Source organism: Homarus americanus, unplaced genomic scaffold, assembly GCF_018991925.1.
Source record: "Homarus americanus isolate GMGI-L3 unplaced genomic scaffold, GMGI_Hamer_2.0 scaffold26351, whole genome shotgun sequence".
NCBI lineage: Eukaryota > Metazoa > Arthropoda > Malacostraca > Decapoda > Nephropidae > Homarus > Homarus americanus.
The window spans coordinates 4,998,235-5,021,610 of record NW_024724368.1 but is presented as its reverse complement, the minus strand read 5'-3'; the positions used below and the strand labels follow the sequence as shown (position 1 = coordinate 5,021,610).

The 23,376-nt window shown below is 41.5% G+C and overlaps 1 protein-coding gene across 6 annotated transcripts in view; it reads right to left on the bottom strand.

Annotated features, from left to right (window-relative positions):
- The window catches only part of LOC121864201 (proton channel OtopLc-like), an 83,237-nt gene that overhangs the window by 17,741 nt on the left and 42,120 nt on the right, over positions 1-23,376 (bottom strand). For 2 of the 6 annotated variants that reach the window (XM_042363218.1, XM_042363220.1), the window contains exon 2: positions 22,909-22,962. The exons of the other annotated variants lie outside the window; for them this stretch is intronic. In XM_042363218.1, the coding sequence (XP_042219152.1) occupies positions 22,909-22,962 (54 nt within the window). The remainder of the gene's footprint in view (positions 1-22,908; positions 22,963-23,376) is intronic. 6 annotated transcript variants of the gene reach the window in all.

Below are 23,376 nucleotides of genomic sequence, written 5' to 3'. Positions count from 1 at the left end.
GGCGGGGGAGGAGAGGACGAGGTGAGTGGGGGTGGAGGGGTGGAGTTGGGCGGGGTGAATACGTGCCGACTTGTACCAGGGGAGAGGGCGAACACCTTGCCTGCCCCGCCCCCCCCCACACACACACACCTACGGACGTAATGCAAGCAACAACAACAACAAAAATAATAGTTTCTATTTACATAGACAACATTCAAAACATCATTGATATAAAACACCAAAACAAAGACTCAATAATAAATTAAAACCAGAGAAAAGAATAAAGATAAATGTACATAAACGTGACTCACCTCAAGAAATAAAACTTTCCTGTGGTGCTGACATCAAACGAGGGATCACCTCCCCTACACCATCACCTACCCTACACCATCACCTACCCTACACCATCACCTACCCTACACCATCACCTACCCTACACCATCACCTACCCTACACCATCACCTACCCTACACCATCACCTACCCTACACCATCACCTACCCTACACCATCACCTACCCTACACCATCACCTACCCTACACCATCACCTACCCTACACCATCACCTACCCTACACCATCACCTACCCTACACCATCACCTCCCCTACACCATCACCTACCCTTGAGAGAGAATGAAACGTGTGTGATATAGAGAGCATTAATGATAACTTTCTCCAGTGTAAACAAAGACGCGGGACCTGTGTTCATGTACAGTGTCAACAACACCTTTCACTCCTAACACCGAGTTATGCTACGTCACGTATCACCAAGTGCCATTATCACCCATGGTCCATGTATCCTCCCCACTGATACATGAGGATACAGGGTACACAACGGTCCATGTATCTTCCCCACTGATACATGAGGATACAGGGTACACAACGGTCCATGTATCCTCCCCACTGATACATGAGGATACAGGGTACACAACGGTCCATGTATCCTCCCCACTGATGCATGATACAGGGTACACAACGGTCCATGTATCCTCCCCACTGATACATGAGGATACAGGGTACACAACGGTCCATGTATCCTCCCCACTGATACATGAGGATACAGGGTACACAACGGTCCATGTATCCTCCCCACTGATACATGAGGATACAGGGTACACAACGATCCATATCTTCCCCACTGATACATGAGGATACAGGGACACAACGGTCCATGTATCCTCCCCACTGATGCATGATACAGGGTACACAACGGTCCATGTATCCTCCCCACTGATACATGAGGATACAGGGTACACAACGGTCCATGTATCCTCCCCACTGATACATGAGGATACAGGGTACACAACGGTCCATGTATCCTCCCCACTGATACATGAGGATACAGTGGCAACAACGGTCCATGTATCCTCCCCACTGATGCATGAGGATACAGGGTACACAACGGTCCATACATCCTCCCCACTGATACATGAGGATACAGGATACACAACGGTCCATGTATCCTCCCCACTGATACAGGATACACTAACTAACTCAATACGAGATCAAGAACAATAATGATAGGGAGAAGCAGTGAACTGAAGGGTTAAAGGTCTTAACCCTGAACTAACGTGTAGTGTGTGTGTGTGTGTGTGTGTAGTGTGTGTGTGTTTGTGTGTGTGTGTGTGTGTGTGTGTGTGTACAGTGATTATGTTGTGGAGTAATTTATTATATTCTCCTCTTTTTCTTCTAATATCATCATCATCATCATCATTATTATATATTATACCGGTAATTATTATAATTACTATTTTTATTATTAGTGTTATTATTATATAATTATTTTTAACATTATCATTGTCATTATTATTATTATTATTATTACAGTATTATTGCTATTATCATTCTTATTATTACTACTAATATTATTATTATAATAATTATTACAGTATTATTGCTATTATCATTCTTACTATTACTATTGATATTATTATTACAGTATTATTGCAATTATTATTATTGCAATTATTGCAATTATTATTATTATTATTATACATTATTACTATTCCTCTTGATATTATTATTATTATTATTACAGTATTATTGCTATTATCATTCTTACTATTACTATTGATATTATTATTATTATTATTATTATTATTACAGTATTATTGCTATTATCATTATTACTATTGATATTATTATTATTATCATTGTTAATATTTAGAATCAAATACATTATCACCAAAAGAATCTATCATTTCTCTCAGTCACTTTGTCTCTAACTGTTCAAGTTTGTGACGTTGATACAAGTGAGAAACATATTTTTTGTTTACTTACGAAGCCTAATAATTGTCTCAAGGTTTAGAGAATCAAACCCTGAAGTATTATTATTGGATAAACTTAACATATTATTATTATTATACCCTGAATACGAAACCAACCCTTGGAGTACAAACGGGATTAAATGACTGTAACTGTACTCTTATACTGTATGTATTTGAAACTGTATATTCCCACGGCTTATGTATACTGTATACTGTCTATATTCATACTGAACTGTATACCTGCATCCCCGTAGTGAAAGGGTTAAGTGATGGGGAAAACCAAGTCGCGTTAAGTAGCAGGTACTGTAGAAGGTAGCAGGGCGGAACAGGAACTGCAGAGTTGAGCGTACAGTACAATTTGGCTGACGTCATCGAGCTTACCTGTGTGACGTCACCAACTCATCTCGTCACGGTTGAAGGCCTGCCATTCCTACACTCACCCCTCGCGAGGTTATTGTGAGCCGTTGGGCGTGGGTGGTAGATGGTGGGTGGTAGATGGTGGGTGGTAGGTGTAAGGTGGGCACGATGGTATGAGGTGGGTTGGTGGGTGGACTGATGGGCGGTGGGTGGTATGAGGTGGGCGGTGGGTGGACTGGTGGGTGGCATGCGGTACTGGGGTGCGGGCATGAACCTCGACCAATAGCAACCTTCTAACCTAACCTCTTTCAACCAATAGAAACTTCCGAATTATCTTAAGCATCGGTTAATACACCACACCACCAAGCAGTAACTGACGAAGGGAGGTAGGTGGGGGGTAAGTCGCAGGTGTGGGGGAAAGTCAGCAGGTGGGGTAAAAGTCAGCAGGTGCGGGGGTTAATGTCAGCAGGTGTGGGGGTTAAAGTCAGCAGGTGTGGGGTAAAGTCAGCAGGTGTGGGGGGTTAAAGTCAGCAGGTGTGGGGGCAAAGTCAGCAGGTGTGGGGGTTAGTCAGCAGGTGTGGGGTTAAAGTCAGCAGGTGTGGGGGTAAAGTCAGCAGGTGTGGGGGTTAAGTCGCAGTGTAGGGTTAAAGTCAGCAGGTATGAACTAATATGGCCATGCGTGGGTTAATGTGGACAGGTATACACAGATGCTGATGGGCGTTGACAGGTGTGGATTAATATAGACAGATCCGGGTTAATAAGGGCAGGTGTCCACAAGTATTGGGAGTGTGGGCAGGTGTGGGTGACCTGCTGAAGGAGTAAGAAGGGTAAAGGTTGTGTTGGAAGATGGCGTGGACGGGCAGTCGTGTGTGTGTGTGTGTGTGTGTGTGTGTGTGTGTGGAGGCGTGAGGGGTGATCAGTGCCAGTTGAGGTACAGACGTGGGAGGCTGTGATGGTAGCAAGAAGACAGTGTTGGCGAGGTGAGGACGCACAGAGAGAGAGAGAGAGAGAGAGAGAGAGAGAGAGAGAGAGAGAGAGAGAGAGACGTTGATCAGGTCCCCGGTCGTCACGTCAGCATCAAGACGGCCATGATAACAACAGCGCCAAGATGTGACAACACCACGAGGGCAAAACTGGTGGAAATATAATGTAAGACAAACGTGAAATTTCCCGGCAGTGTGTGGGAGAGAGAGAGAGAGAGAGAGAGAGAGAGAGAGAGAGAGAGGATAGGTAACCTGACGAAGAGGTGGTGGGGAGGGCAAGGACGTCTTCTGATGGGGCAAGGGAGGTTTAGGAGAGAGAGAGGGAGGGAGGGCGTGGGGATGTGAAGGGATGAAAGGAAGAGGTGACGAGTAGCAAAGGAAGGAGAGTAGAAGGCTAGGGAGGAGGGGTAAAAGGCGAGGGAGTGAGAAGGGGGGGAGGGAGTGAGAAGGGGGAGAGAGTGAGGGAGGCAGGGGAGGGGAGTGAGTATACTCAAATAAGGAAGAAGCAATGTTGTGCCTGAGAGAGAAGACGATTCTAACGAGAAATCTGAGGCAATAATGACGCAGACGGCGGCAGGGACAGGCAGACCCACAGTGGTGTTGGTGGCGACTGTACCCGAAGTTGTGAGAGTTTAGACAGCTCAGTGAGCTTTTAGACAGCCTAGAGAAAGTTAGACAGCCTAGTGAGTGTTTAGACAACCTAGTGAGAGTTATTAGACAGCCTACTGAGACTTAAGATAGCCGAGAGAGAGTTTAGACAGCCTAGTGAGCTTTTAGACAGCCTAGTAAGAGTTTTTATAAACTTGTGAGATTTTAGACAGTGAGTTAAGACAAACTTGATCAATATAACCCGTATTAATGCACTGAATACTGACACTAAATGTAATATATCCTTGACTACAAAACACCGAAGGAAATTTTTTATGTATTTTCCTCAAATATTCGGAAAAAATCACAAAGATACAGTTATGTTAATTATAATTCCTTTAGGGAATTTATTTGCCCCGAGTTGTTATAATTTATAGTGAAACAAATAAAAAAAAGCGTCGTTATCATTGTTCACTTGACTTGACGCTGGAAGTTTCAATGTTAAAAAAGTTGATGGCTTAGATCTCTTCCTGTATTAATTTAGTTCCTACTATTAAGCAAGGTTACCACAGTTGTTGCCACGACCCGCAATATGAAGCAATTTGAACCTCTTCTCATAGCGGATTCATTCACGGTGTTTGTACACGAACCTGGAGATTCAGATTCGTGAACCCGAAGCAGTAGACAGTGATGAATTATTCTGTCCATAAATGCTTTGTATTCCCGTAGTCTGAGTCTAGGTGTTCGTGAAGCAGCAGAAGAAGCGAAAAGACTTTGGTTTGTTCCCGGTGAAGCTTCGAATTCTGAAACATTATGCTTGACTCTGATATACCAAAATGTGACTTAGTGAAATACATCTCCGTGAAGGAAGTTATGGAATGTGGTTATAATTTCCTTCAGAAAAACCGAACATTTTTCAACACGATGCATAGACGAGTCGCCTGGTGTGGTCAGTGTTGGCTCAGCTTCATCTGTTGGGTTTATTCTTGTGCCAAAATCATTATATAATGTACAACTAAAATAGCGTAATGGTCTTATAGTCTGGCTACTTTATCATATATACCTTTTCTCGGTAGGAAATAACAGAGCGGAACATAACTCAGTATAAAACCTTGACTCATCTGACTTCTCGTGTTTCGCTTCCGTAATTTCGTAAATGTTGTAACAAAATAATCGGCCACAACTCCACGGGGTCCATTTCAGTCGTTCTTGGTAACTTAGCGCTCATAATCCGTATTTGATCCCTGTTTACCTCTTAGGGCTCGAGGATTTTCTGAACCTACAATTACGATCAGGTATTGTCTGTTGGCAGGTTTGACCCAGGAACTCTGCTTCACCTCCAAGGTAGACGCATAGTTTTTTTTTTTTTTGTGGCCAACGGATCCTTAAGCTCAAGAAAAATATTTAATTCCTGAGATACACTGTTAACGCCGTCAGTCTTAGTTTATATATAAAAACAAAATATACTGTTAAATGTGAATTGCAGTGTTAAAGATATTTCTGGTTTATGATAGTGTAATAATTTAGTCTTCATATTACCATTTATATACAGTACTTTATCTTGCGTTATATTAAAGCTAAAAATAAAAGCACTAAGTCATTACTGCACTGTATAAGATGACCATTCAACTAGAAGTAAACAAGTTGACTCAATTGTTTGGTAAGTTGTGAGAAAACATTTGACTACATAACAAAACTAAAAAATCTGGTAATAGTTTTCTTTAGAATAATTTACGTAATAATACTTGTAGTTTTATAAAATTGTCATATAATTGCCTGTAACATTGACTTTTTATAAGCAATATAATTCTGTGCTTTAACAATTAAGAAGTTTATGTATCATTACCAAGTCAGTTCATGTAACAAAAACCTAACCTGTGACGTAGACAAAGAGAAGACAAAAACATATTTCATCAAGAACTAAAAACATACAGTATATTATGTAACAACTATAAAACACCAATTCATATACCTTTATGTAAAGAACTTTGTCGGGAAACTTTCTGTAACAAGGTGATGACGTCAGCATTTCACCAGCCGTCAGAGATTTTATTCGGCTCAAGCTAGAGATAACGACTCGACGAGTGTTAAAGTGGTCCACACACACAACACATCAACACATCTTAAAAAATTCCTTCAGGGCTGAACCGAAAATTAGGTATTGTTAAATGACAGGAGGAAAAAAGGTCGCGGCCTCGGATGCGTAAACCGGATCTCCCGAAATAGTCCAAGCAAGTCCGGTAAATGACATCACGTATTAGTGAATGTACTAATGTCACTCAAAAAATATCTATACAAAGCTGTCTTGAAAAATATAACATAACGGACGAAAGATTTCAAACCCTACCGAGACAACAGGAGCCTGAGTGTTCATTCTGAAATTCATAGATCATCCCAAGTAGAGAGAGTTTTTTGAGTGGCTGTACTGTACAATTAAACTCTCGTTATTAACTATTTACCATAACTAAAACAGTTTCTCAGGTTCTGGAGTAAAATACACACAGTTTTACCATAAATATACACCAGACTGCAACATGACATCCTAACAGACAAATATTCCAGTATTTACATAATTTCAGGATTTTTGCATATAACTCTTACCTTCGAAGCACAAAATTCCGTAAGCAAAGCCCCTCCGATAAAAGGTACATATTCACATTTTACATTGAACTAATTCCTCATAACTCTACCATTTCTTTTCCTTCATTTCGTAGTAAGAAACGGATTCTTATATATATATCTAGTACTAGATTGTGAGGAATAATTCAACATCATATAAATTCCAGCGAGTCAAATTTCACGCTCGCACGCAACAATCACCAAGGAGACGTACAGCACCAGGAAATACAACTCACTACTAGCGTCGGACCAGGAAAGCAACATTGGTGAACTAGAAACAAGATATTTTGAAAAATTTTCTTCCCTAACGTGACCTGTTTCACATAAACTTATTCATCCATCCAAAATTAATTATATACATGTAAACTTAATTCGGCGGTAAAGTGATTAAAATTATCTGTAAACTCAGTCGCCAGCTTCGAGAGTTTACAACTGTTTCGACAAGTCAACACACACACAAATACGGTTACTTCCCCAAAAATATAATCTACGTACCCAAGTAAATTAATCAATACTGTAATCTATTATGGACTGTTTCAACTGTCTGGTATAATCAGTAACTTGTAAACAAATGACTTATGTTCCAGCGAGTGTATATGAGGATGACGTCTATGTGGGAATCGTAAAGGATAAGTGACTTCGTGTCATCAGTGATTAAGGCCACAACATGAATTTGAATTTTATATCTTCAATTTTGTCTTTTACATCAGGAGGAGGGGAGAGAGAGAGGAGGATGAGAAGAGGGAGAAGGACAGGGAGAGAGAGAGAGAGAGAGAGAGGGGGGGTAGAAGGAGAAGGGGAGGGAGAAGACGGGAAGAAGAGGAGGAGGAGAGGGGAGAGTGTGAAAGAGGGGAAAAGGGGATGGGGAGAGGAGAGAGGGGGATGGGAGAAGAGAGAGGGGAGGGAGGAGTGTGAGAGAGGGAAGGTGTGGAGGAGAGAAGGAGAGAGAGGGGGAGGGAGGGATGAGAGAGGGGAAGGCCATCTCATTAGCCTCTTTAAGTCGATTTTTCCTAAGCTACTCCGACAACAGCCTCCTTCAGGAACTATATTGTCGCACAGTTATTATAGAAGTTCTTGTCTTACGTGGGAGTTTTGTGACATTTTAATCGATCAGTTTCTATTTACCAGACACAGGAGTTGTTCTCTACGAAGGCTAACAACTGTGCCTACACACTGAACAATCTATTAAATGATGTTTATTATTCACAATTCCTAGACCCAGGAACGGCTCAAAATAAGGATAACTTCACCCAATCTATTTTAATCTAAACGAACTTAATTAAACCTAAACTAATTGAACCTTACCTAACTTAACCTAAACTAACTTGACCAAAACTAATTTAACGTAAACTAACTCAACGTAACCTAACCTAAATTAAATTAACTTAATCTAAACTAAATTATTGTAAACTAACTCAATGTCACCTAACCTAAATTAAACTAACTTAACCCAACCAATCCTAACCTTATTCCTGTTAAACTTACTTCATATAATCATCACAAGACCTTCAGGATATACATAAACAAACATGTACACACGTATTGGTCCCTGATAAAGAATGTTAATTTCAACAATTATGACACAACACGAGACGTTAAAAGTCATCTGCCGTGCACGACTAAATGACAAAAAAAAATAATAAAAATAAAAATATACAATAGCAATTTAAAAGGCCGTCTTTCAGGATTATTGAAAACGTCTTTTGGGTGTTAAAACAAAGAATTAGTGAACGGTGCCTAACAGTAAAGGCCACGGCCACTGGAGCTCTTACACATCTAAAGACAATGAGAGTGAACACAAGAATCGATGCTTCATATCCTAGGAGTCAATTGGACAAACAATGGCCAGACTTAAAAACTTATCCTGACGAAATGAAACCAAAGCGAGGCAGCAGTCTTGGACCCTTACTTCGTGTTGAGTAATGACGAGTAACTAAAACTGACTAAAAACTCCATCAATGAGGAGTACTTGAGGGCCGGGGGTGCAGTAAACCCTTGGCGAGAGCAGGCCGGGGGTGTAGCGTGCGTGAGGGATGCACAGTACCTTTCTATATCTTCAAGATTTAAGTTATGGGTCAAGGAACACATACCCAAAAATATACTGATTGAAGACAATGAAATCTATATTTAGCGGACTATATGGAGAGGAAAATCCGTTATATGGAGAGGTCCGTTAGATATGAAACCCCTATCTAACGACCTATAGAGATGAAAGTCCGTTATATCGAGGGTTCATTAGATATGAAACCCAATTTAACGGATTGTATTGAAATATAAGTCCGTTATATGGAGGTTTTATTGTATATGCATACCCCGGAATACAATTTAGTTTACATGCATTAGAACATTCAGGTGTACATGCAGATGAACATACAGGTAATCAGTCTTACAGGTGTATAGTGTAGTTGAACCGACGGACATTTACCAGGTTGAATGTTGAGTGAAGGTCACAGCCAGACACTTGTACGGACAAAGGTCAGAGGCTGTAAGCGACCTCCAGCCAGCCAGGCAACCTTGTCGCTACCCGAATAAACGACAAACAACGCGCGCCGAGGAGTTCACCACCTGCTTGCCTGACTCTTGCTCCCAGGTATACATGTATAATGTCACGTGGTCGTCAGTGTTGTCTCATGCCACAAACTCACCTCACACCCCGCCCAGGTGAACGATCTAACCGGTGCTGAACTATTCTTCTCACTGTGTCTCGCTCAACCTAAACCAGTTATATTGAATATTAACCAAGTGTTTACTGTATATATAGATACTCCAAGCCGCTGTTGCCGAGATGACACTGAAAGGTAAAATAGAACCCGATATTGATGTATTTTTAGAGACATATCGCCGCCAAATCTCACGGAAAGATGGCGCTGGTGTCGGCTTGAGATAAACAAAAGAGAATCGGCTTGAGATAAACCAAAGAAAATCGGCTTGAGGTAAACAAGAGAGAATCGGCTTGAGGTAAACAAAAGAGGATCGGATGACACACTTGAACACGACAAAAACATCTGTTGGTATGGTACAGATATAACTCTGGTCACCGGACAGTTTTACAAAGTCAAGAGTACGATATGAATAGGGAGAGAGAAGGGGGAGGGAGGAGGGGAGGGATAGGTAGGAGGGAGGAGGACGGGGGATGGGGAGAGGAGGTAGAATGGAGAGAGTGAGGGAGGGGGGTGAGGAGGGAGGGAGGGAGAGGGCCTTCACTGGCTCGTGAAGAATGTGACACTGACACTGATGTCTTGGGTTATGGCTGTCCAGTATGACGAGGTAACAGAAGTACTTGTCACAAGTTCTGAGATTTCCTTTCACATAAATAAAAGGAATATTTCACACATATTAGCAACACTTAAAATACCCCAGATGTCTAGCAAAACAAATAAAATAATAATAATAATAATAATAATAATAATAACTCAATATACCCCAGCGCTAATTACTCGCCTCAAAAATAGAACAGAAAATAATAAAGTGTAGAGGAGAAACAAGAACACACACACGAGACTTGGGGTCATCAGTCAACTTGAGTATCCAGGTCGGATTTAACTAGTCACCCTCCCCACTCCCCGAACAGGTGAAGCGAGGGAGAGGTAAATTTGTGCTGTTAATGAGGCAAAGCGGCCCTCTGAAGGTGTACAGTCTTACACTCACCCATACACACAGGCGTTTCTACCCTCACGCACACACATACATACACTCTCGCGCAGACATACGTACCTCCCCCCAGACAAGGAAGTAATCATACTTACTAATCAATTTAAAATGCTTCATCAATTGCTTCCCTGTGACAAACACAAGCTACGGTAAAACATATTCTCACCAGCCAGGAAGTCTCACTGTTCCTGTATTTACTGTTGTTCCTTCATTACAGCCGCAAAAACTTGTAAAACTGTTATTAATGGTATTATTATTATTTTTTTTTAATGTTTAATGAGTTTCAGCTGTCAACCTTAAGCTGTGTTTCGCCAAGACAAAGACACGCGGCCTTTCCTGACCTGTTTGATGGATGGCTGTGGTGTACGAGGTTTTTTCTGTAGTTTGATGCAGCCAGTGTATTAATGGTCAACCCTTGTTTAGGCGTATTATGCTGTTAAAATTTCTTCTACAACACAATTTTTAAGAAGAAACAAAAACTCCGTATATTATTATCAGCACTTAAAGTCTTGCCTCCTGACTGCAGACTCAAACAACTCTTTAAATATATTAGACCAAAAAAAAATAGAAGACTTATAACTCATCCCAGAGAACCAAAACCTTCAATTTCTCTCTGGCGACCTTGTGGTGATGAGTTACAACCCCACGTTACAACACCCTAATAACACTTCCTCCACGTGACCTGAACAATTATCACTTGAATGAGAACGACAAAAAAACATAGATAAAGGGACGAGTTTAGTAACCTGACCAGCAACTTTGAGACGCGGAAGGGAGAGAGGGAGTCAGGACCTCTCATGTTGACCATAGTGAGCCTCAACCTGCACGGTACGATAACTAACACAACACGGGGAAAATAATGTTACCTTATCTCGTATAGTAACTAGTTCTTAGTCTCTGTCTCGGTATAAGGTCTTGAATGACGCAGTAAGGCAATAGAGGGCTAAAGAGTCCTACCCATTACTGCACAAGAAAGGTGGTGTAAAACTGGACAGTATAGTGAAGGACATTATGTGTGTGTGTGAAGGACGCCACGGGTGAATGAGCAACGGGGAATGTCCCTTTATGGTGGACTATAATCCTCTATGTGGACATAATCCCACTTCGCATATATCCTTGTCAATCCCTTTTAAAATATCCAATTTCCAAACGTGAGAGCGGGAGCACGGGTGAAACTCGTTCTATCCCTTACATGAGAATTATTCCTGTAAGTCTTAAGGTTCTGGATCATCCCGAGGTTTAGTCAAGACGAAAATAGAAAACAAACGGTGTTCCTTTTACTTCCTTCAGGTGAGGGAGCTAACTGTAAATTTTGTACTACGTCGTAATGGTTTTAGCCCGACCGTGGTGAAGTATCTAGCGGACGAATAAAACAAATACACATTTATATCATATTAAATCTAAATACATCCTGTTGATATACTAAAATGTCTCTGATAGACTCTGTTGCTGTCATTACCACAAGAAACAGCAGCATAGCTATAAACAGGGACACAAATAAGTCAAAATTACACGAGAAACACCGACATATATGGCCTGGAGATGCTAAGTGAGACAATTCCACCCATGGGAATTCAAGTCTTTGTGAGGTAAAGACCTAAACTGACCCAAACTGTAGAATGAGCAGCGATGATAACCCCAAGCTGGAACTACCACACAAGGACAACTGGGGTATCTAACATTGTGAAAACTGAAAAGATGCTCACATAAAAATTAAGCCTTACTTTTTTACTGCCTCCTAACCTTTAATACCAAACCCGTCGCCTACATGTGGAGTTCTTGTTAGTATCTGGCGTAAGACCTTCCTATTTTCAAGGTTATTATATGGTTCACTTCAGCACCTTGTCTACTAACAGCTCAGTTCTTTAATCTTTTTCTCTCTGTTATCACGTAGCATCTTGGTCTCTCCTCTGTATACTATTTACTCTAGTCGATGATCTCTGAGAAATGTTCCTGTGTATAACAATGTTTATATAGACCAAGAACCACCACACACACACACACACACACAGTACAAATAAACAAAATACCATCATAAAATGAACCAAACACAAAATAGTAAACAAATCTCACAAACTCAAATCTGAAAACCCCATTAGTGAAGTTAAGTTGAGATTTTATCGTAAAGTCACCGAAGAGAATTAACGTGCTGTAGGGACCGTGTGGTGTGTGTGTGAGGGCGGGGGGGCACCTTGGTTGAGAGGAACGGTGAACCAAGTACAGCAACAGCCTGAGGGAAGAGGGAGGAAGGGGGGACTTCAAGGGGAATATCCCGGGTAGGGTTCGCACAGGTGGCAACCACAAAAACACGGTGCCAGCAGGTAATGTTGTGGGACACTCACTTAACCCTTAATCCCTGTAGCCTCTCACCTCTACCTCCCTCTCTCACTCTACCTCCCTCTCTCACTCTACCTCCTCCTCTCACTCTCCTCTCTCACCTCCTACCTCCCTCCTCTCTCTCACCTCCTTACCTCCTCTCCCCACTCTACCTCCCTCACTCCCACCTCCCTCACTCTACCTCCCTCTCTCACTCTACCTCCTCTCTCTCCCCTCTACCTCCCTCTCATTCTCACCTCCCTCTCTCTCACTCCCACCTCCTCTCTCTCATTCTACCTCCCTCTCTCACCCCTACCTCCCTCTCTCCCTCTACCTCCTCTCTCACTCTACCTCCTCCTCTCACTCTACCTCCCTCTCTCCTCCTCTTCTCCTTTCCTCCCTCCCCACTCTACCTCCCTCTCACTCTACCTCCCTCTCTCACTCTACCTCCCTCTCTCACTCTACCTCCTCTCTCCCTGTCCCTGTCTGCACCCTCTCTGTCTGTCTCTCCCTCCACCACAAATTTTCCTAACTTAACCTACATTACCCCACCTTCTTCTATGTCCCTCCCCACCACCCCTCACGTGTCCTACCCTGCTCCCCCGGGGCCAACGCCTCACCCACCGTATGGTAGACTTTCCTAAACGATAATACGACCAAATACGAGGAACCAGCCCCGGGTGGTGGACGGGTTTTTGTTAACAAATTACCATTGAGTCATGTCGGGCATCAGTTTTCCTGTTTTTAACGATAAGTATAATGATTAGACATTCCACTCCAAGGAAAAGTTGTGTAGTTAGACTGATCATATAACTAGTACACTCTCGATAAGTTGGACTAATGGGGGGGAAAGAGACCCGGATATTGCGGATTTCCGAATGAGTGAATCCCGGGGCGTGAATACATATAGAAATAATAAATGAGATTCAGACTCATGAATCCGAAGCATTTATAGACAGAATAATGTATTAATCTACTGCTTCAGGTTCACGAGTCTGAATCTCGGGGTTCGTGGTTCAAGGAGGAGAGACGAACGGATTTTAGTAGTTGACTGGTATCTAACGAGGCATCACAATGTCTTCCACCGGACTAGTAGATTAGACGGCCTCTGTATCTCACTTAACTACGTCTTTATGTAGTAATTGTGGGTCAGGGCGCACGGTCGGCTGAAGCCCTGAATTTTTCCTTTTTACAGCATTTGATTTGTGGCCTTACTGCCCCTTCTCCAACTAAGGGGAGGAGTGAAAGTGGTGGGAAGATGAAATGTAACTGGAGGGGTGAGGGGAAGCGGAGAAGGAAGGGAAGGGAAAAAGGGGTTCACCTGATAAAAGTTCTCATTGGGAAATAAATCAGATAAAAAAGATGTACCGTTGTACATTAAACCTTCCGTTATTGTGAATATCCGCTATTGAGAGGGTTTATAACTTTACTGTATCCATTACCTTATTGACAAATCCGCTATTGAAAGGGTTACTGTAAAAATGAAACCGAGAAAAACATCGATTAAAACAAAAGACAATCACTGATATCATAAATAAACATTAACTAAGGAATGGTCATGGTATGTTCATCAGTACTAGGAACTCGGTGGAGGAAATACACTCAAGGTTACGTCTTGCTTAACCCTTGAGCATAAAAAAAAAATCTTGAAGTAGGAAACAACAAAGTAACGTTAACTCACGAGAATAAAAACGAACCCAACAACACCTTAACGTTATGATTGAGTAAAAACCTGATTGTGTATTAAAGAACGAGGAGTGGAATAACTTTGAGCGACTGGAAGGATTTGGGTAACGTGACTGACTCCTTTAACTCTACAATAAACAGTCCGGGCGACTTAGTTATCCCTCATAATTGTTACACTTATTGGCAATTTATTCTACTTATTGTCAAATTATTCTACGTATTGGTAATTTATTCTACTTATTGGCAATTTATTTCACTTATTAGCAATTTGTGTCTCTCACGCAATATCATCACAACTTCCAAGTGAGAACAACACACAAACCAATATAAATTTTTATGTTACATCTAAAGCGAGTTCACATGTAGTTGGGGAGCTGAAGGTTTATCATCCGTTTCTATTCCTAGATGTATCGCGTGTTTGAGTCATCCTCCTGTCCCGGATACTAGACACACGACACCATTAAGTCTACCAAGAAACTATGTGTTGTAGTAATAGATGTGAAACACTTGGAAAAAAATATATAACGTCATCATTTCGCTGATGCTCGCAATATACTGTACATACACGCACAATATGCATACACTCGCTCGCAATATAAGTTACAGAATCAACTGCAAGGGTTACACACGAGCTGTGCATGGAAGTCGACGGTAGATGGATTTGATATATTTTATACACTTGAGGGACTCGGGGTGTGCTGCTAGGTGAGGGACTTGTGGTGACGTAGATGAGGGACTGGGGTGACGTAGGTGAGGGACTGGGGTGACGAAGGTGAGGGACTGGGGTGACGTAGGTGAGGGACTGGGGTGACGAGTGAGGGACTGGGGTGACGAAGGTGAGGGACTGGGGTGACGTAGGTGAGGGACTGGGGTGACGAAGGTGTACTGCTGGGTAGGTGAGTGACTCGACAAACTACTAATATTTTTTCTTACAGTTAACATCACGACAAAGTTCTAAAAGATTGCACGAGTAATTTCCTGTCCACGTCACAACCCATAATTAAGGTCACCGGCTCCGGAGTCTCTTGTGCTTAGGAAATAAAATACTATTGACCTTATCGTTGGAATAATTGGAATTTGGGAACATGAACTTTGACGAATATAAAGGTTATTGCCTGCCAGTGTATAATATAACTTAACGATGCATAACATTGGCTGTTGTTGACTTCATAATGTCGCTTCAACCACTTGTGTTCCGGGTCAACTCTCTGCTGAATTACTGTATGTTATCTGACGTTAACCGAAGATCAAAAGTGGCGTCTCCGGAATGAAGGGATAAGACCCAATAAAATTACTAATTACACTAATTCAACAACGATTAAAATATTATGATATAAACTTTGTTCAACGCACTCCAATGGACGATGGAAGTACACTTATGATTTTCTGAAGAACAATGGCGAGGCTACTGAAGTAATGTACAGTGATCGAAAAGTCCCTGTGCACCTGCCATAATTAATACTATAGCTGTTCCTTCAGTGTTTATCATTACAGGTGCACAGGACTTTTCTAAAATCCTGTATAACGTCATGAGATCTTAGGTTACACGTAGGAAAAAATATTCCCTGAACACGATATCCCTCTCAAGATTTCTTAACGTAATGTAAAGCTCTTAAATGTGACTTGTCTTATGGTTATAAATATTACACTTCACAACACTAAGGAGCGACTCTCTCCTGAAATAATTCTCCCTTAAGTTGCTACACGTTTACAATCGAGCTGCGAGACTTGACAGGCATGCAAGAGCCAGTTAAACCAGTTCTCTTAAGGCAACGAGCGGTCGAACAGTCAAGTAACAGTCTTTCTTCTGTACAGTCAGAGAGGAAAAGTCTGTATAGATGAATTTTAACATGTAAGGAAATATCTTTCCAACAAATACATTAAAACAAATTAATATCAAATAATCTGAATAAATCTTACTCAAAACAAAGACAGACAGAGGTTAGTGACAGTCTACCACGAACACAACACTATCAAGCTCCTGACAACACTATTTAACAGTTCAGTAGTCGCTAAGATGCCTGCAAGTTGACTCACGGATAAATTAATTCTTGCTATGATTAAAAATGTGGATTATAATGCTTCACTTTATATATAACACCTTATGTATTTATCATGATTTGATCACGATGCATGTGTACATATGGAAATGTACACACACACACACTTATAAATATTAATGCACACAAATGCACACGCTTACATAGATTATTGCACACAACTATTAGCGCACATACATACACACGCACACGCATACATATATTAACACACACACACGATTTCCAAGTACCCGAAAAATGCAGTTCAACACTTTCGTGGTGTGAGGTGATGGAGGGCAGAGTGGGCAGGCAAGCTGTTCCAGGGAGCGAGCGACCTTGAGATCTCCCGCTAACCCACACCTACAAGAAGTATACAGCTTACCCAGTCCGCCTTGTGTTTCGTAATTATTCTCTTCCTCTGTTAATCCACTTCTACTGAGAAACGAAATTGATCGACATGAAAGGAGAGAGAGAGAGAGAGAGAACTTTGCCACCGTTGCCTACGGCAGTGCAGTGTGAAAAATCTCCACCCCAGCTTATTTCACCAAATAACCTAATCTATCCTAACACTAACCACCCTAACATTAACTTAACCTATCCCCAGAATAGTGCAGGGTGGTTAATCTAGAGGTGAAATAAGCTGGGTTGCAGAATCCTCAGGTGATACACAAGCTATTTAGTATTAGCACATTATGACCTTGATGCTGATGAACCTGTTACAGAAATATTAAATGCCAACAATAAGGTTTTGTTTGAGGTGCCTTGACAATCAACAAATATTAATCAGTCAGTGACATTATAAAAGGGGTGTGGTGGGCGAGTGGATACAGTTCTACCCTCTTGTCCTTAGTCACTGGTTGGCACCCCATGGTACCCGTAGGTCACCTATCTGCGAATGTGTTCCTGACTTTGTACAGATATGTTGATTTCACTTTGGCAATCATTTACATCTGAAACAATCCTTATTTACAAGTAATATTTCTCATTGATACTTCCATCAAAATGTGTCAAGCAACCCTCGTATGTAAGTAAACAAAACGGTCCCAAGTATAAAGACTCAGTACACCAGTATTTACCTCAATTTACAACCCCCTCCTGTTACTCTTCAAACTGATAATACTCTCACTCTTTCAAATAAGTATTGTGAGATCGATGAAAATATCCCCACAAAAACCATGATACAAAACAACTTATTATTTACACTTACACAACTCCGCCTCAGGGACCAGAATGATGGGGCGGAAGATTCACGGATTCTCTTAATTAGGCATCACTGATATAAAAGATTACTGGTAAAGTGCATCATGACGGGGGTACAGGTGATGGCGGCAAGGAGCGGGTTCCATCTGTAGCCTGAGCCCTGAACAAGTTTGACGGAGGTGGTGTGGCATGTTGTCTCCTCTCGCTAGGGTTACTGAGCTCGGCATACCTCAGGCTAGGGAGGGACGCTTGATACTACTGTATTTAACTCACCCAAATGACTTGCCTTATGTGTTTCACATTTTGTTTGATCAGTATTTAGTAGTTATTCATGCAGGAGATATACCGAATAACTCAAATAATTATGGCAAGCAGTGGAAGCAATGGCACGATTATTTGCCTGCAAACTACTGTATTAAACACTAATATATTCTAATGCTTGGGTAATTAAACAAATAGAAATTAGTACAGATATATATCAACTCTAATTTGTTAATGACTGTAATAGTTGTCGAAGTTTAAAGAGGCAAATTTTAGAAGTGGAATGGGAAAGTTATTGGAGTGAAGCCTAAAGGCAACTGGATGGCCGCTGGGCAGGGCGGGGTGAAGGTGGCGGTGGGGTCTAGCTACTTCGCTTTGCATAACTGACAACTTTTTTTGGGACCAGACCAGATCAGCCTGGGGAATATACCTGAGCTTCGGGTCGGCAAGGACGATGGTTTTTCGAGGTTGATATTTAGTCCATATTACAATAGTATCGAGGCCTCATGCATGACACATCGGTATTGACCACGACAGCCTTGGTGCCTCCAGGGAGCGGTTTCCTTCTACACTTAATGTAGTTGAATCCAGCCCGGGCTTTTGTTTAAGTATCTAGCAAACATCCAAAAAAAGAACATCATGCTGTTTCCATTAAAACTGTTTCACGGAAAAGTTACAAACAAAAGATGTATTCCGAAGTTTAACTTGAATCTGGCAGCCATCTTTTAAGGATCTGGTCTATAAATATAATTGCTTCGGAAAAGATATAATCTACATTGCCTTTACCTACTAACCAACGTGTCTAGTTAAAAATCTTGGTATAAAACTAATTTAAAATTGAAATTACGTGTTTTAGATTAATTAGTGTATTTTTACATTCTCGGTAATAATGTAATATTGATTGTATGACCTTGGACAAACTTAATCTAGGTCTGGGAACAATTAGCAAGAGAACTGAAGTGAATTTAAGTTAATATGATTAGCGCCTCGAAAACACCTACTAACAGAAGTGGAACAGTTTTATAAGTACTGTATGGTAAAATAAACGTGACATAAGGCTTTGTGTGAATGTTAAAATACGACACGTGTAGATATCAGAAGGTCTATACAGTACACACACACACACACACACACACACACACGAGCGTCTCTTTGTTCTTGCTCGATCGAGAGATTTTTTTTTCACTGAAGGTCGTTTTGTGAGGCGAGTTAAATGTGACACTTAGCCGGAGGTGGACTGTGGAGGCGAGGTTAGGAGGCTACTGCGAGCGGCTCCTCTTCCTCCACTCCCCACACCAAAGCCCTCAACAGCACCTTCCTATGTTTGCCTCATCACACGTTTCTTGGTACCTTCCCGTGACTCAAGTTGTTCATTGAAGTAGTAACTGGTTTTCCCCGAATTGTTGATGATCTTCTCTGAACTCCCGATATGTTGAAACAAACCCTCACTCCCCTACCCTGACTCACAACTACCCACGACTCACACCTTGCCTGACTCACAGCAACTTATTTACCCATGACTCACACCTAGCCATGACTCACAACCCACACCTACCCATGACTCACCACCCACGCCCCACACCTACCCATGACCCATAACTAGCTATTCTCATCACCCACGACCCATACCTACCCATGACTCCCCACCCACGACCCACACCTACCCATGAATCACCACCCACGTCCCATACCTGACCATGACTCACCGCCCACGACCCATATCTAGCCACACCTAACCAGAACTCAGAATAAACCACAAGAATTCAACACATTACGGAAGTGAGAGGGTCTGGCAATGGTCAAATACCTGTATAATGTAACCGTCTGCAGCCACTACCACCGATGAGATCGTTTTTGACTACAGTAAAGGTATAACCCTTGGCCTAACTTACACGCCACTGACATTTAAATTAACCTTGGGCTCCAGAGGACACGTATATATGGATGGGGATGTGGATGTCTACCTCGTTAATCTTATCCTTAGCAACGGTACACGCGCTACACATAAACCCTGCAGACATTCTGGTATTTTCTCCACCTGCTTGACTGTACCTACGTAATTTGGACCCAGAGTGGTGTAAAATGTTATTACTGGGGTAGTTTAGATTAAAACCTCAATAATGAGGACAATTAAGCGTTACATCATAGCAGCCGGAGATAGTAAAGGAATTTTGTTTTCCAGAAAAGAACACAATTAGAACGGTATCACCATGGGGGAACATTACTGATGGCTGACTTACCATTCTCTGTGTCAAGATTCTCGACCATACTCCCTCGGTGGAAGATAATATTATTAAGCCAAATACTCAAGTTCAGGCGATAATTGAGAAGAAAAAAGGCCAGGTATAAAACTGACTCATAATTAACATAGTATCCGAGTTACTAGAAATGGCTAAGGTGTGTTTACGGTGGCAAATATCAGCGAAGGTCAATGATGGACATTTATATTTCTAAATAAACCATTAATAGTCCCAGCTGATACAGTACAGGTGACAAACATCAGATATAAGAAATAGATAGACTTAGGATTTGCGTGTGTGTGTGTGTGTGTGTGTGTGTGTGTGTGTGTGTGTGTGTGTATGCGTGAGGTGAGGTGCGTGAGGTGAGGTGTGTGTGGTGAGGTGTGTGTGTGTGTGACAAATAATACTAACAATATGAATATGCACTTCATCGACAGTGACAACAAAAAAAAGAAACTTATCACTAGTACATAAATTACACCTCAGGGAGACAGATACAAAACGTACGTAACAAGACACCTATTTACTCAGCTGGTGCAGAGAAAGGTACACGCACACGCCTAATAAGTCAACAGAGAAAAATAATACCGATAAGACAAGCTGAAGTCATTGGGGGTCATTATTTAATCAGCGTAAACACCAGAGCAGTGAACTGGTCCTGACGCCTGCCACAACACAGCCTAACATGAACCTTCAGCACAACGCGACAATTACCTTTCGAGGAGTTAACTGTCTTCAATATATAATTCTCATTTATTTTTTCTTGTACTGTTTCCATTTTGAGTTACTTTTTTAGCTAGTTTGATTCTCTATACGAGTTTTAACGAGATTTTAGCGAAGTTTTAGCGAGAAATATCAGAGTATTGTAAGAGGTGGAAGAATTATCGCTTCAAGAATTTTATATGATAGGAGGTTGGGAGTTTGATTCGTGTTCATATATTCCGAGTGAGATATGTGTTCTAGTTTAAGTGCTACGATAATTTGAAGAGTTAGTAACTGAGGAGACGGAGGGAATTAGCCTTTAGTACAGAAAAAATGTTCAAGGACAAGGATATATACTTCAGTAGGCCGAAGAAGGGGAAAAAGACGACCCTATAAATATCTACCGTTCAGTCAAAGCTCAAGGTCTCGCGGAGTTGGTCTTGCCGGGGGTAAATAAACCACAAACATGTTCTTGTTGACAATTCATCTGAACTTAAAGGTGTTCTCTAAACCGGTGTTCTGAATGCCGGCGTTCTTTGGGGAGTGATCTCCTTGACGACCCAGAATATAGTTAGGTTGGAATAAACAACTAAAAACATATTGATGGATTTTACTAATGTGATTCCTAGATAAGGGACATATTCTTTCTCGGTACACATTCATTAAAGGCCATCAGGTGGCGTCTTTCATATTCTTAGAAGTTTGTTATCATTATATATATACAACAGTATAGCGACCTGTGGTGTAATGATCTGCATACTCACCTCACAAGCGAACGGACCCAGGTTCGATCTCCGGACAGGGTGAAACTATGGGCAAGTTTCTTTACCTCATTTGCCTCGGTCTACCCAGCAGTAATTGGAAACCTGGATGTTAATCGATTTGCGGATCTTGTTCCGGGGTAATGGTTAGCCAGTGCAGTTGACGAGTTGTCCGGTCATGCAACTCGTTAACTCGGGGTGTGGTTGTGTTGGCGACAGCTTCTACACCTTAAACAAATTCACGCCTAGGTGGCCCTTGGGCTGGCCATCCTCGTTACACGAGGGGCAACCATTATTATATACAACAGTGGATGTCATGGTTCCTACACACATCTAATAGTAACACAGTCCACATCATGCTGTTATCATCATCCGTTATTACACAGTCAAGAACAGCTCCAGAAACATTATCCCTGATGCATACCTTCCTTCATAACCCTTCTGCACTTACCCTGATGGACTCCCTGGAGCCTCCCACCACCTCCTGGGTCGTACAAATACTGGAACCAAACTACATAATGTTATACCAGGATGTACTACAGTATTTTTCTACATTTTCTATTTTATAATACTGTACATGATGCATTGCAGTCACCCTTTGTCCCGAGATTAATGGAAGGATTAGGTACAGTAAAACCTCCATATAACGGACTTCTCTCTTCATATAATCCGTTAGATGAGAGTTTTCATATCTAATGGACCCTCGATATAAAGAACTTTCATCTCTATATAGTTCATTAGAAGAAGTTTTCATATCAAATGGATCCTCGATACAACGGATTTCCCTCCCCATATAGTCCGTTAAATAGGGGTTTCAATGTTTATATATTGTTACTTTAAGGTCTCCAGTACAACCTCCCACTTGACAACATCTGGGTGCATTACTTAGTAACCTTCCACCTCTACTTTGAAGCATCCACGTCATGCTGACTTGTACACTAACAGACACGAAACAACAAGAAGATATTAGTAAATCAAGGTGAATATTTATAGGTAAGACCTTCAGCTATAAATAACAATTGAATGCAGACCCAGAATAACTTAGATACAACGATTAGTTAACTACTGAGAGGAAGAGGTTGAAAATGTACCCAAACTATCATGCAACCTCCTGCCAGCGACCAATACCTCTGGCGCACGTCGTAGCAAGCGAGCGAGCACCTTCGGGCAGGTTGGCCTCAAGGAAAAAAGAATTTACTTAATAATAAAAACGAGCAATAAACCCAAAGAACTATAAAGGTCTCATTTTTGTAGCGCTGACCTTTCAGTCGCCCACGAAGAATCAGCCCTGCGGTCTCGGAGGGGAGTGCGGCAGCTGGTGGGAGGACGGGGATGGGAGAGAAACAATAGTCAGTTGGGGAGGAGGCGGCCACTGGTGACAGACACACCCACGAGTTAGAGAAGGGAAGATTAGGGTTTTGAGGAACTTAACTACGACCCAAGGAAGAAATTACAGGGTTCAGACACTCATCTACAGGATAAAAGAGGGGTATGATCTTACACACTGAGGAGGAAGGGGAAAACGCAGTACTTACTCAAGATCATTAGCTCACCTGCTGGGTTAGGGAAAAACGCTGAAAGGAAACGTCGAGAAAAAAGTTCAGATCTGTTAAAAAATTTACTATAGAAAAAAAAAGTGCTACAAAAAGAAAGAAAAACGAAAAGCAAAACTAAAAGAAATATTTACGTATTAGGAAAGAAAATTAACTTAAAATAGAAACAGAAAAAT